This window comes from Ailuropoda melanoleuca, chromosome 3 (genome assembly GCF_002007445.2).
Source record: "Ailuropoda melanoleuca isolate Jingjing chromosome 3, ASM200744v2, whole genome shotgun sequence".
NCBI lineage: Eukaryota > Metazoa > Chordata > Mammalia > Carnivora > Ursidae > Ailuropoda > Ailuropoda melanoleuca.
Genome location: NC_048220.1, coordinates 54,233,582 through 54,249,665, shown reverse-complemented (window position 1 = coordinate 54,249,665; position 16,084 = coordinate 54,233,582). Strand labels below are relative to the sequence as shown.

General features: G+C 39.1%; 1 protein-coding gene across 1 annotated transcript in view; it reads right to left on the bottom strand.

The window, feature by feature from the left end:
- Window positions 1-4,509: 4,509 nt before the first annotated feature.
- The window catches only part of JMY (junction mediating and regulatory protein, p53 cofactor), a 92,441-nt gene continuing 80,866 nt past the window's right edge, over window positions 4,510-16,084 (bottom strand). Inside the window, 3 exon segments of the mRNA XM_034656416.1 lie at window positions 4,510-10,132; window positions 14,355-14,665; window positions 15,832-16,047. Of these exon segments, the coding sequence (XP_034512307.1) occupies window positions 14,358-14,665; window positions 15,832-16,047 (524 nt within the window). The 3' untranslated portion in view covers window positions 4,510-10,132; window positions 14,355-14,357.

Genomic DNA, 16,084 nt, shown 5'->3' with positions numbered 1-16,084 from the left:
GAGATTATACATGTGGCTAGAGCTCAGTAAGCCATGGGGCTGCTAGGAAGGGTCAAATCACATCCAGCCTTGTAGGCAGACCATAAGACGACTTGAGATTTCATTCTGTGTGCAGTGGAAAGCAACCGGAGGATTTTGTGCAGGAGTGAGATGTGATCTCACCACTTTGGGGGTGGAGAGTAAGTTGGAAAGAGACAAGAGTGGCAATGGAAGGATCAGTTAGGAGCCCAGTGCGGTAGTCTAGTTGAGAGATGAAGGTTGTCTGCTATAGAGGTAAGGGTAGTAAGGGACAGAGAAAGCAATGGAAGGATGCCAGATAGAAAGTGGAGCTAGGCTTCATAGGACTTGTTGGAGAATTGGATGTGGAAGATGAGAGTGAGAAAGGCAGCAAGAACTTACAGGTTCCTAATTGCAGAACAGGACGAACTGTGGAAGATGGGCTAACTGGGTCCAGGGCACCATTTTGGACATTATGTTTGAGATATGCATGGGGCATCCAAATGAAGAGACCATCAGGCAGTTGCATACATACAGAGCTAGTGTTGAGAAGAGGTGTAGGCCAGAAAAAACCTAACCGGGAATCATCATAACACATGTCATTTAAACCCATGGAAAGGAGTGAGACTAACTAGGGAAAGAGTTATGAAGAAAGTCTAGAAATATTTAGAAATATGTATTTATTTCTGCATCTCACCCGTCCATTAAAGCTGCAGTTTAAATTCATCCTGCTTGTATCGAATGCAGTGATTGCATTGCTGGAGTTGGTGAGGTAATAATATGTCTAGGTGTTGCCTTCTGATGGTTCAACATAATGTAATACCAAAGCTTAGGTAACATCAGAAAAGTTTATGGTTGGCATTAGAAAACCTTTTTCCAAGTGCTGGGTTGCGGTAAACTTATGGTTGCACTTTATGGTGGTGATTGGAAGTGCTGACAGAAGAGGCAATAGTTAACGTTGTTTCAAAAATTGTGGAACTGACCCGTATACTTGCCCAGGTAGGCCACCCTATTTCTGAAAAGAGGTAGGTCACAAGGTGGCCTACAGGGAAGACCAAATAATTTAAGTAGATCTGAACTACTGGAACACTTGTATGTTTACTCAAAAATCCTACAGGTTTTGGTCTTTAAGCATGAAAAAGATTATTTTGGCCTACAACATGTCTGGGATGTTGTTGCCAACTGGACTGCTTCCACCATAAAACCATAGTATGGCTTTCTCATAATAGAATTTTGAATAAGACTATGTCACAATATGCCCATGATGGCTACAGGTGGTTAAGTTTCTGCCTGCCTTCTTACTCTTCTCCCAAGTCACTTAATGGTGTTAATTTATTCTTCTTGCTTAAGTATATGTTCACACTGTCCCCCACACACAAAATTTAAAAGAAAATTCAGAGTAGGGCTTGTTATTCTCAATCTTTCATAAGAGGTTTTAGGAGTAACTATATGATTGATTGCTGCCACACTCCATTCTTTCCATTAAAAAAGGATTACTAACAACATAAGCTTTCTTGTAGTTTGCCAGTCTTTCATGATCGATCACATACGTACACAAAGTGTCTGTGGATGGAAGGTGCTCGGCGCCCTGGGGGATAACTCATCATTCGTGGTAGTAAACTACTCCGACAGAAATTGGCCAGTGCGTTTAATTGCTGTGAAGGCTTGTCTTCAAAATCCATATTCATAGGCTTGCAATGACTTGATTAAGGCTTTATTTATTTGCATTAAGGCATTATTTAATATTATTTCAATATAAAGGGCCTCCCGATCAGGGAGCCATAGCAAGACATTTACTGAGGGTTGAAAGAACTTCAACTGGCCAGTCACTGAGATGTTGGAGCTCTAGAAGCATGAGTAGAAGTAAGTTGCTGAGGGGGCGCCTGGGTGGCTCAGCGTCTGACTCTTGATTTCAGCGCAGGTCACGATCTAGGGGTCCTGGGACAAAGCCCTGCGTTGAGCTCTGTGCTCAGTGGGAAGTAGGCTTGAGGATCCCTCTGCTCCTCCCCCAACTTGTGCGTGCTCTAATGAATCTGAAAACAAAAATTGCTGAGGCTAAGAGTCCAGCTTCTGCAGCTTGGAGACATCACTGGAAGTGAGACAGGTTACTGTGCGGGCAGATACTGTGTGGGGCTATAGATGTTCCTAGGACTCCCGCTGCAGAAACTGTTGTGGGGAACAAGTTTCCCTCCATCTACACTCCCTGTTAGCCCGATGACTAACCGTAATTACAGTCTGTGACTGACTTTATATGAATTTACATCTTGCTGTCTTTGATACTTTTATACTTCCTGACAATTTTTATTGAGTTTCTCTAGCACCATCTCAACACAGGAGACTCGGGTCTAGATATAGCCTAGAATGAGCTCTTTTTAAGACAGTCTAAAATTAACGCTGAGCACCTGGACCTTACAAGGTTAAGAGTGACGCAGAAGTTGCTGTGGGGAATGATGGGGGAGGGGGGGTTAAACCAAAGCTCAAGTGTAGTAGCTGGCACTGTGGACAATTTAATAACATTTGTAGAATCGTCAAGGTTAAGTCAGATTCTGTAATTCCTCTTACATCTTAACTTTATTCCCCTACTTCCAGTTGAATACACAGGGAGGGTCATGTTTGCCCATGTGCTTTCCAAATTAACATTCAATGGATGGAATTTAGATGGTGTAGACACAAGAGAAACATTTTAGGCAGACGTGTGCAGGTGGAAAGGCATGAGATGAGCTTGTAAAATGGAGACACTAGAGCTAAAGGCTTGGAAAAGACTATTCTGCTCACAGAAAGCCTTGTACATCGGTGCACATTTTCCCGAGCCCGTGTGGAGGCAGGAAGTCTAGGACTGTATGGACTGTACTGCAAACCTGGCCACTGGAAGTCAGTGACAAGGACAAATGTGAGAGCAGAAAGATGCTTAATGGCCTGGCTCTACAAAGTCATTCACAGCAACAGCCAAGAGTAGATGGAGGGAGGCAAGGAGGAGGGAAAGTAGGAGACGGCTGTGATTAGAGGACAGACCTGTATGAACTTGGGGAGAACGAAAGGGTCATCACCCTGTTAAGAGGCAGTTGAGTGCCAACTCCAGAGAAAGAGGAGAGCACACAGCTGGTAAGCAAGAGGATCTTGTCAATGGGCAAGATTCTTAGTGGAGCGATCTGGAGACAATGCTAACAGTAAGGAACAAAGTTTCTGATGAGCAACAAAGTTGTAGGGTCTCTGTGGAAAGGGTATCAATGTAGTAACTTGGCAGACGGACAGAGTGCTTGGGAAACAAGATCAAACTTCACTATCAATAACTGTCAGAATGTGATGGAATGTTGGTATTTTTGCACCAAAGAATTTGAAAGCACTCCTGAACAGCTTCCAGGAGCAAAGAATTCATAAGGTTTTCATCCGGCTTATGGAATTCAGCAAGGTCAGGATGAATGGCAGTTGTAAAGGACTGAGGAATTCTATGAGGCCTAGATTTCCAAGAGATGTTTTTGGTTTTTATCTGATAGTAAAGATGGCTAGTCCAACAGAGAGGTTACCCAGGGAGGCTATCCTAAGCCAACCACACCCTGTGGTTGGGTGAGGGCGAAATAGGTACTAGAATTCTTCTGAAGTACTGTGTTCAGAGTTGTATTAATGTAACTAAGTTAAATTTAGAGATGATACTCTTCCAATTTGGCTAGATCTCCTCTCATTAAATCCATTCTCTGAATTCTCATAGAAAAGCCATCTAGTAACCAAAGCCTTCTGGCTAGTTTCAGATTTATTTGCAGAAGGAATACATGGAAGAAATTTTTCCCGAGGGAGAAATTCCTCACTTCTTAATACAGAATCCTGGAAGTGGCAAAGTACCAAATCCCACTGTGTTCAGCCCATCATTTTATAAATGATGGTTTTGGCGAAGGAAGAAGGAAGGGAAGGAAGAAATAGATATTTAATACTACACTGTGAACCTCTTCACATAGGAACTACATAGCCCCGGTAGTAAAATAATCAGAAACAAAAATTCTGTTGTGTAAGAGAGCAGAAGCAATTTGAACTGCACAGGGAGAGATGGGACTGGAGCCCTTCCTTGGGGACTGAACAGCACCTGGGACCTGCCCTAAAATGTGTGCCTCTTGTATGCTGGGGGCTATATCAAGTCAGCATTGGGTAAGGGTATCTGCTGGGTTCCGGGTAAGCTAGTCCTCTGTTTAAGTGTAAAGCCAATAATCTCAAATTTAAATAGTCACAGATGGCTTGCTAAAATCAAAGGCATTTAAAGACCTTCCAAATTTTGGAAGTCAACATTGCCAAACTATGTGGATAGCTATACAGACAACATGAATAAGGCTTTTATTAGCATAAATTCGCCAATCGTTAAAATACTTCATTATATATAGTAGTCAGGAAGAGGCAGAAATACAGGGATAGACGGTCTCTGAAGCCTGTTCATAACGTTACAGCAAATTCCCAACTTGCTGTGCTCCTTCTAGTTGAAATGAATAGACAGTATCTACCACCAATGCTATATTAAACAAAATGAAGTTAACTCAATAAATATCTTTTATTAAAGAAAAAAAGGAATATTGTTAAGCACCAAAACTGTATGTTGTTACATTGCATGTACAAGAAGAGAAGGTGATTGCAATACCTGTTGTACAAGTACTTAACTCCGAAGTCATGAGTGTAAAAAACATGAAAATACAAAGCAATACAATAATTACAACTCAGAAAAGTTGCACTAAAGAGCAAAAGGCAACAGTCAAAACAATTATTGGAGATTTCAGAGTATTGCTATAAATGCCTGCTTAGTTTTTTCTTTGTACTTTTAATACTTTAGAGTATTACTGGAGCATATTTAAATATTGTAAATTTGTTAAGAGTTGGCATTTACAACACACTGTGCACACTTCCGTTTAATGTACGGTGTTAAAGCCATCTTTAAAAGCCAAGCACAATGTGCTAGTGTTTTGCTTCTACCATAATATTGCACAAAGCTAGTAAATGGTGAACTGGTTTGCCATTGCAATTTTCACTTAACCAGAAAGGTTAAAAAACATGTCAGTTTCAGTAGCCCTACTGGGCTTTAATCATGCAAAATAATCTGTAGCCTTCAATTTTTCACAAACTATGTATTATGGTTTCACACTTGGCAAGACATACAGTACAAGAAATTCAATGAGACAGTGGGGATTCTGTCCAAGTCAAAGAAGTCAGAAGTCACTGTCTGGGTGGTATTGTCTATCCCTCTTGGTTCACAACTTAAGGGAAAATGCCATCTTGTGATCATGAAGACGTCTTAAAACCAATATAATTAGTACTGGGAAAAGCTAGAATACTTGTTACACTCTTGGATAGTTAACCATAGAACATGCAAGTTTAAGAAAAAAAACCCAAAACTTCCCTTGTTAAAATTCACCTCTATAACCAACACCCATACCTTTGTGTATACATCTAAAAAGCACTTTCCACGGTCTTTCCTCTCCACCCTTAACTCCCCCAAATTGAGCCACTCTTCGTTATAATGACTTTTTAAAAAAAACCAACAAAAAACTTTCCCTTAACTCTCAAAACAAATGACTGCTTTGAGATTCAGTGTGAAATAGCATTAATGAAATATTTATTATATGTCAACCTCCAAGGTATTTTCTGTACATGCACCTTACAGTGGCATAATAAAAGTGGGGAAGGGGGGGAAACATTTATAAATCTGAATTCAACCACTTAAACTTCTCAGATACCAAGCTGTACATTTATACTTGTGGGCAAAACAGAACATTTTAGAATTAACATATCTTCCAAATAACCCAATAGGCAAACATGTCACACACGCGCGCACACAGAGGACCCCGATTCCCTCTCACCCTTAAAAAAAAACCCCTCTGTTTACATACATGATAGTTTAGGCAGCAATATAAACTCATCTTGTAGGAAAAACTTTTAAATTAGACTATTTATAGGATAAAAAATACCATTGCTTCAATTTACAAAGCATTTAGGCAGAGATCCCTCTTTATGTGCTTTAATTAAAGAGCACTTTGCAGCAAAGTTCAGAAGTAACTACTGAATTGTTCAGTAGCACTACAATAAATGCAACATGCTCCAACAGTAAGGTGCTTCTACTCTAACCCCTTCCATCTGGAATACAGCTTGCTGGTCAATCCTCTAACACTAAGCATAGTTCTTCTTGTATGCTAAGCTATAAATGCAAAATAAAATCTGTTTAAAATGCACATTTAACTTTATATTATCATTTAAATTCAGTGCAAGAATTAGGGAAAACTTGTTAAGGTTTCTGCTCTCATCATCAAATGGCTGCATGTCAACAATGCGTCTGCCATGGGTTTTAAATGTTTTACAGCTGTTCAAAACGATTTCTTACAAATAACCTGGTAATAATGCAGACGAAATCTGAACTCCCTGATAAGGCCTTTAAGGGACCAACCCAGGTTAGTATCTGATATTACGTGCATACTAATTAAATTATAAAGGTTAAAAAAAAACCAAAAACCAACACACCCCCAAACCTTGTATGTAGTGGAAAAAAAAAAACTTTCCTTAGGCTAAGACTAAACTGACTTAAGCACTGACTTAAATTTACACACAAACTCGATGCAATTAAAAAATGGAATCTTAAGGAACGTATAAAATTAAATTGTGTTAACTGTACACTGGTTGGTCCCATTCCAAACAGAGGTTGCTGCCCATTCATTTTTGTTCCACTGATAGGAGTTTTAATTCTTAGTGCCTGCTATGGCCTAAGTATGCCTCAGAATTTAACACATTTTATGGCAAAGTGGTCATGCCATATGTTACCAAAAATTGTTACACAGTTCAGCTTTGTAGAAACAAGGATTTTTGCCCCCTCAATTTACACAGTAAATCAAAATGCTGAAAACTCTACGGTTTCATGCAATGAGGAAAACCCCACAGTGCCAATGTGGAAAATACTACACCTGATCAACACTGACGGCTGCATCGAAATTTGTTTAAAAATACATGTTAAGAGGGGCGCCTGGGTGGCACAGCGGTTAAGCTTCTGCCTTCGGCTCAGGGCGTGGTCCTGGCGTTACGGGATCGAGCCCCACATCAGGCTCCTCTGCTATGAGCCTGCTTCTTCCTCTCCCACTCCCCCTGCTTGTGTTCCCTCTCTCGCTGGCTGTCTCTATCTCTGTCAAATAAATAAATAAAATCTTTAAAAAAAAAAAAAATACATGTTAAGAGATCTTTCAGTTCCACAATGAACAGCTAGGGAATGATTGTTTTTATGCTGCTCACAAACTCAAAACCTATAAAACATACATCAGGTAAGCAAGACAACTGCTCAATCTTTTAAAAATCCTCTTTAGTCAGGCATTTCGCCACACGGCTACACTACGGTACCAGCCAGATCTGACACTGGGAATACCTTTCTATACGTACCACACTGGGCAGATACACAGTATTCTGACTGGAAGTGGGAGAACTATTTAAAAATGGCATTCAAGTGAGCAGTAACAGTAACCTTAAAATATCCTTATCTATTTGTATCCCTATTTAAAATATATTACAGTAGAGACTAGACTGGTAAATGGACTTCTAAAGTGATTCGGCACAAGCAAGCAGCTGTGTGTGAATTCTTATGACAGAAATGACACACTGAGATATAACTCTTAAATATTTTAAACCATGTAAATAGTATGGGCAAGACTGGAACTTGAAACGTGTGATCATCTGTAAACACCATCCTAATTAAACATATTAGAGTTTAATATTAAGGGCAAAGACATTTTTTTTTTTAAAGGGCAAGAGGGGGGAAAGGGGAATTTGACCATGCTGACAGAATTGTTGGGTTCCAAAATTGCTTTAAAATTAACATGAGGAAAAAAAATTCTTAGACAAGTGGACTGTAGTTATTTGAAATTTTAACACTGTGAGAACTCCAAAGGTGGATGATCTGTAGTAACCTGTAATTTGGTGGAAGTAGGAATCTGAATCTTAAGGATGGCAAATGGGTGTGTTGGACAAAGGTTATTTAGCAGAGAATAAGCATAGCTGGTTGTTAATGAGGGTTTGCTTTAACCTACTCATCATCTTCAAGCGAGATAATCTTCAAGAAGCACCACAGTGGGATGTACTCAAGAGTTTTCGATGCACCCCAAAAGGATTCACGGGGGTCTGTAGTCCCTCCAGAGTACTGGAGACTTACTAGAACCTGGCTCTGAAAGACAAATCACATAAGTGAGTCTGTCTTTCGATGGACTCCCAGCAGTTAACACTAAATGGGGAGCAAATTCCTGACATATAAAAGTTCTAGTGCTTTTGCTGTTAATTTAATGTTAAGGTCCCATTATTTTTCTAAATATCAATGAATGAAAAAACAAACTTATACTTAAGCATCCAAAGGCTTAGAGTTGATACATGATTTTGTTTAAGGTTTGCAAGTTTTTTTTTTTTTGCCAAATTATATTAATCAAACCACTCATTATTTTGGTTGAAAAGCACTCTTCAGTGCTTTACTGAAGGAAACGGAAAATTCCACACCCACCTCCCCACTGTGGGATAAAAATTAAGTCTCTATTTTAGATATGTATTTAATCTTCCAAGATAAGATACAGGAATAACACAAGAAAACTAATGTATTGTGAAAAAACTGTGCAAAAGCTCCTACTCTCATCAATAAACAGAAAATTTTCTCCATAATTATTATTTTAAAGGAACTACATCTTAAAGTGACAAAGGTGTAAGCATTTTTTCTCTCCCCTGAAAAACCAATTCATGTATGTTGGAGGGCTTTTACTCTGGGACTGCTTTCTGGGTCTAGGCCAGAGAAATACCTCAGAAGAAGTAAAGTTCTTGTTGGTACATCAGTCCTTACTTAACTCCCTTCATATAAAGGCCAACATCTGTCTGATGCAGAATTACACTCTACAGAATACTGTAGACTGCGACCAACCTATCTACCTTCTCATTCAAGCCCACAACACTCCTGCTGAGAATTCATAATGGCTCCATTCATATCCATGCATCCTTCGGGACTCTATCATTATAGCAAACTCAGCACCCAGAACTACATACATATATTTTAAAAGGTCTACTGACAGTAACAAAGGCTCTCTCCCCAGATTCCACTCAAAACATGTGAAGATAGTGAAATGCCCGCCAAGGAGGCTTTTCTGCCTGTCTACTTTCTGCATATTTGTAGAGCACACTACACTGTGGGGCATAAAGAGAAGAACTTCAGTGGTGCATGTTAAACAGACTCGATCTGCAGCCCTCTTACTGAATCCTCATTTCTGATTCTCCACAGGAAAGTCATGTTGAATTACACCAATCAAGCAGTCGTTCAAACAAAAGGACTAAAAATAATCTGAAATATTATCAAGTTACAAAGTATTGCTTTTCATAAACAAAGCTGCACATGAAATTCAAACTATTATAAATTCACAATTATGAAGAGCTATTTAAAAGCATGAAAATTTTTACTTCAAAACCTTACAAAGTGTGAGAGTATGTGGTCTTTTAAAAATGTGCCATGTTAAATGTATCATGTTGTGGTAAACACATTAAGTGTATCTCCATGGTTATGTTTCTTTTCAGATGTTGAACATCTTTATGAAAATTCCTTTGGAGATGAGTAATGTGGAAATTTTCAGTGCATTTCCATCTGATTCTTTCCAATTCCTGTTCTATAGCTATCACGATAAACTTCCTGTTCAGAGCGTCATGCTATTTATACAAGCTGATATAGAAGCAGCTCTGTGTTTTCAAGCAGAGACTATTCAGTGCACTAAAAGATGGATTTCAAAGCAGTCCCGATACAGCTCACAGTAGATCTCTGTCAACCCAGTGTTCTTCCAACTCAGAGCGACCCTAGCTTGACTGGCCACTACAGGATGTACATGGGTGGACAGGAGGGGAAGGTGCTTAAAAAACCAGGCATCTCTGAAAGGCCTTTTCTTCATTGCATCGGGAGCATTGCACATCTAAAACTCAGGTTAACCACCAACTACTGGAATGACTGGAAAAGCGGTAACTTGCCAATTGTGCTTCCATTTTTTCATACCACTGAGCCAACACACAGTGCATCTAACGGAATCCAGTTGGAAATCACACGTTTAAAATTTTGTTTTCCAAAAACAAATCTTTGATCTTCAACTGTAGGTATTTTTTCTTTCTGTTGAGTCATCTGTTTACAAACAAAAAAATACAGTGTATTAAAAAATACTGACTTATTAAAGACAGTGTGGTCTTTTAAAAATATGCCATGCTAAAAGTATCGTATTAGTGTAAACACATATACGTTCCCGCACAACTTTTGCAGTATCTGGCACAGATTTTTCTTATAAATGGCAATTTGTAAAGACAGTATAGAGACATGTTTTTAAAAAATGCGTTTGTATTCCTAAAGCAATAAAAATGAAAACAAAGTAATTTGAATACAACTTTGAACACTTATAAGGTTGTATGTTAGATTCACTTTTATTCCTTTTACTCTAACATTCTGTCAGAACTATACAATAAAAAGGACCAAATACAATCTAAAATATCAGCCTCATAAACTGCCAGTATATTAAGAATTAAATGACATTTTAAAAATTCACTAGAAAGTGACTTTTGTTATACTGACCTTTAGAGGACAGGATTAGTACCGGTCTTCAAAGAGATGTTTTAGCTCAGTTTCAGAACAGATCTGAGATCTGTGGCTTACACATTGCATGGTAGCACATATATGAAAAACCTACTTGTCAGGTAAACAGGGACATGCACGTAAATCAAATCCTAACTTATGTTATTACAGTTGTGCATTATACTGTAGCTACGTGTGGCTTTGGAGCACTTGAAATGTGGCTAAGAAAATGAATTTTTAATTTGATTTAAATTAAAATCTGAAGCAGTAATTTCTCCTTTAAATGAAATTTTGTTGTTTTGCTAGGACATTTCAACTTTAACCACTGAAAACTTAGCATCCAAATTGAGATGTGCTACTTATAAGTATAAAATACAAACTGGATTTTGAAGACTCAGTAAAAAAAAAACAAAAACCAAAAAACAAAAAAAACCCCAAAACAAAACAAAAAACAAAAAAACCCAAAAAACCTACATCGTGAATGTTTTATATTGACAGCATGTTGAAATATACTGTTTTGGATACATCATATAAAATAAAGTCTTACTGAAATCAATTTCACGTGTTTTTTACCTTTTAAATGTGACTATCGGAACTGTTGAAATTACATCTGCAGATCATACTGTATTTCTATCAGCGTCGTCATAGCTGCTTCTTCACTCAGAGGAGGAACCCGCAGAAAACAAATTAGATACTCAATGTAAAGCCTACATAATTATATGTATTTCCTGATGTTTAGAAATTTCCTTCAAGGACACTATTACCTCCGGCTATTTCTGAGGAGAGTTTTATTTTAAAGATTTTATTTGAGAGAGAGTGTGCACAAGCGGGTTGGAAGGGCAAAGGAAGAGGGAGAAGCAGGCTCCCCACTGAGCAGGGAGCCCAACGCGGGGCTCGATCCCAGGACCCTGAGATCATGACCTGAGCGGACTTCACAGACTGAGCCACCTGGGCACCCCACTGAGAAGTTTTTTAAAGGAAGACAAGGCAGAACCGGAGATACTCACTTTTTATTTCATGAAGTTTTGAGAAATTACTTTTTTTTTTTTTCTGAAGAGCTACTTAAAATCTTCAAGAAACTGACTTGTAATAGGAAATACAAATTATAGACCTTTTAGCCATCTGTAGAGAAGCATCTAAAAGTTCAGTCTTTAAAAAAAATTTCCCAAGACCACATTCAAGGCAGTGAGAATAGCTCCTTTATCACTGCCTGCTCAAATTGGTAGGGATTACAACAACTAGTCTATGGTTTGCTTCTGGTATAGGATACATTCTGATTTTTATAAGTAATTTTGCAGATATTGGAGCTGATGTGTTTTCTGGGAGTATTTCACTGTTCCTCTCAACATTGTAATACATATACCAGCCATAAGTAATAATCAGCCAAAAAAAGAAAATTTTTAGACAATTTTCAAAATGGCATTCATTGTGGACATATTGTGAACATCGGCTCTAAGGGTAAATTAGCAGACAAAGCTAAAAATAAGCACCCAAACACTTGAACGTATACGAAATGCTGCTGCCATGTCTACGTGTTGGGCAGGATCTGGTGGGATGGGTGAAAACAAACGGAGATGATGGGCTGGTCTGAGCAACTGCTGGTGGGCCATGCACCCCAACTGGGCTACTGTGGGCAGCTGTAACCAAAAGAGGAAAACACTCATTTACTGAAGGGCCAACTGGGGTTAACTAATCAGTGCCTAAGATGGTAGTTTTAGGCACTGGCTTAGCAGCTCACTGAAAAGCTCCAAGCAAGAGACAAGGGATAGGTAACAAGCACTGTGAAGTGGTAGAAAATCTACAAATATCCAGTGTGGAAAAGATTCCCAGTCAGACACCCTGAGTCCCTAGACATAGCCACACATTGAGTAGACACAATAATATATTTATATTCTTTACAAAGCATAGTGTACACAGGTTTAAACACAAATGGTTTGAAATTAATTTCAGATCCCAAAACACTGGGTCCTACAAAGTGATAGTTAGGGCCTCTATAAACAGAGGAAAAAAGGGATACCAACAGCCCAATACTCAAGGCAGGACAGTGGTGCTATTGAACGCTGGCTGGAGCACACTAAAAATGGTAATAAATAACCACTTATCGAGGGGAATGTGATTTTTTTCACCCCTCTGTTTCTTAAAGCTACTGATTACTGCAGATGCTGATGGGGAGAGATAGAGATGGGAGCATAGCAGAACATTTACATCTTCCTGATGGATCCATGCCCAAAAGGAGCAGGTAAAATTGCCTTTATTTTATTTGCTATGTCCCAAACAGTATCTTTCAACATGTTACTAATATAAAAAAAGTTAATGACACAGTTTACCTTTTTTGTATTGTCTTCAAAATTCATGCCTGCATATACATCAGATCTATTCAGTCAGAATCCATGAGAGTGAAAGCCAAGAATCTGCATTTTTAATAAGCTCCCCAAGTAATTCTTATGATCAGGCATGTTTAAGAATCACTTTGCTAACAAGTAAGTTTATTATTCCCTTACCTACTTCCTTTCCAGGACTATGAGTCACACCCCCCCGCTTTTGGTGAATGTAGTAAAGCCCACAGAAACACAGTCCAGCAAGAGCGTTTAACATACTTAAATAGAATACATGTGCATATTTGCATCACAGTTTGCACAATCTACTATCAATTCTATATATACTATTTATAGCATATGTTATCTTTACTGACTCTGTATTTAGCATAATTTGTGCCACAGAACTATATAATCAGCTTACTAAAATGTGGTCAGGTAAAAACTCTATTGCTTTAGGAGAACCCCAAATGTGTTACCAGTACCCACAGGGATACTCAGTAAGATATGCATACACTTATTACATACTTATTATATTAGCTGCAATATTATCTGTATCATGCAGATAAGCCTTAAAATGATAAACCTTCATTTTATAAAATTAGAAAGCTAAGTATCAGATAATGCATAATTTTTCTAAACTGATCTCAGAAAACTCCCTTGTAGGCAGCTAAGAAGACATCAAAATTCAACATACGTAAGTTTGTACCTGAATACTTTAGTCAGAAAAGGCCTTTTCTGTATTTATTTTTGAAGATGTTATTTATTTATTTGTCAGAGAGTGAGAGAACACAGGCAGGGGAAACAGCAGAGGGAGAGGGAGAAGCAGGCTCCCTTTTGCAGGGAGCCTGATGTGGGGCTCGATCCCAGGACCCTAGGATCATGACCTGAGTCAAAGGCAGATGCTTAACCGATGGAGCCACCCAGGCATCCTGACTGTTCTTATTTTAATTTTTTTTTAAAGATTTTATTTATTTATTCGGCAGAGATAGAGACAGCCAGCGAGAGAGGGAACATAAGCAGGGGGAGTGGGAGAGGAAGAAGCAGGCTCATAGCGGAGGAGCCTGATGTGGGGCTCGATCCCATAACGCCGGATCACGCCCTGAGCCGAAGGCAGACGCTTAACCGCTGTGCCACCCAGGCGCCCCTGACTGTTCTGTTTTTAAAACAAGAAATAAGACTGTCACTTTACTGGAACACGATTATCCTCTTTATTTGGGCTACAACTATACTGTAGAAATTTTTAAAGAGCAGATATAAACATAGCATTTACATAATAGTATCTTTGAAAAGTGCTTTAAAGTTTCTAGAAACTACACTAAGCCTGAAGTTCACAGGTCTATGGTCCATGATATAACTGAGCTGTATAATAAATAACAAATCTCATCAGTAAAATGTAACAGACCTCACCATCCAATGTAACAGCTGTATTACTGAATGCTATGAAAGAAAATAAGAGCACTCACTTGTTAGTTTTCCCAGTCTGCGCAAGGCAAAGCCTCCTCTTCATCCTCTGACTCAGGGGATGCTTCTTTGATTCTTCTAAGTGCCTCATGGATGCTCCGTGTTAGAGGGTCCGTGTCAGGCAGAAGTGTGAAGGATTCTCTCAGAACTTCCTTCTGTACCTTCTTCAATTTTACCCCTTTCCTGATTTGTGCCAAGATATTATTACTATCATCTTCATCAGGAAAAGGAGGCAGAGTTCGCTGTTCAACCTTTTTCAGATGAAAACTCCCACGCTTCAAGGAAGCTAGCACCTCATCCATGGGTGAGCTCACTTCACAAATGAAAGAGAACAATCACAGTTAGGATCATGATTAGAGTCCAACTGGCAACCTCTAGACTTCAGGACTGTGCTGGCCAAGGACACTGAAAACAGTATGGACCATGAAGTGCGGACTGAAGGTTTCCCAGGAACAGATGGGATCCCAATTATGTTTGTTTAAATAAACAAAGCCACAACACCCAGGCTCCAATTCCAAGTTATTTCTCTCATTTCCCATGTGAGAGAAGCAAGCAGACTGGGAGCTGGAAGGTGGTCTTTGGGAATATAATGGGTGAGACTCCCCAAGGATTTCCATAATGCATCAGCTCAATCTAAATTCAGAAAGCAATTGAGTTACTAATGTAATTTTAAAGAATTAAGTTTTGATTCCCTATGGTGATTTATTTCTTATTTTTTTTTAAAGAGATTTACTCTACCCCCAATGTGGGGCTCAAACTCATGACCCTGAGGATCAAAACTTGCGTCTCTAATGACTACAGTGACTGTTTTTTCCACTTAGTTGTTTTACATATACTCCAGTTATGGTAAGAAATATTTTACAGTATGGCCTGTCAGATTAAAATTGAATATTCAAACTGTTTTAGATAATGTTCTCCCAATGAAAGCTATGGACCAGGATTATTCTGTTCTTTTCACAAACAGCTTTATTAAGGCATACCTGACATGCAATAAATTGTATGTTACTCCCCATCCTTCCTTGCTTTTTTATACAAAGAGTGTACCAAGGCCCTCAATAAATTTGTGACCAAATGTTACATGGTCCTGCCAATGTCATCCAGGTGTGACAGTCCTGCCCAGCTAGCTTACTTTTTCTGGTTATGAATACCTTTCTTGTATTTCCTAGGTTTAAAATCAGATTTTCTTTTTAACACAGGAGCCATTTACTATGTATTACCAGACAGACCAAGTATCACTTCAAAGTATATAGTTTTTAAACACCCGTAAGAGCTCAAGAAGGTACACATTTCTGTGTCTACGCACATTTGCTGATGTGGGCTGGTAGACTTTCTGCCAAGCTGTGACTGTGAAAACCTGTTATCAAATAATGCCCCAAAATTAAATGTTTTAAGCTCTGTAGGGTCCTATGAAATATAAAGTCCTTTGATTATATCTCACTTTATTCAACAAATGAAGATGAACATGTCTGTTTAACTTACCTCTTCTCCTCTGCAAACCTTCAGCAGTCTTTTTGAGCTTTTTCCTGGCACTGACCAGCTGGCTGCTGTCAAAGAGATGTGCTGAGGGCGCACTCGCAGACTTCGGGATCCTCTTCTCATTCCCCTCCGTTCTAGGCAGACCTTTCTCCAGTGTCTCTGGCGAGTTGTCTTTAGCAACAGGCAGAGGTGGTGGCGGTGGGGGAGGGGGAGGAGGGGGTGGAGGGGGGGGGGGTGTTGGGGGAAGGGGGGGGGG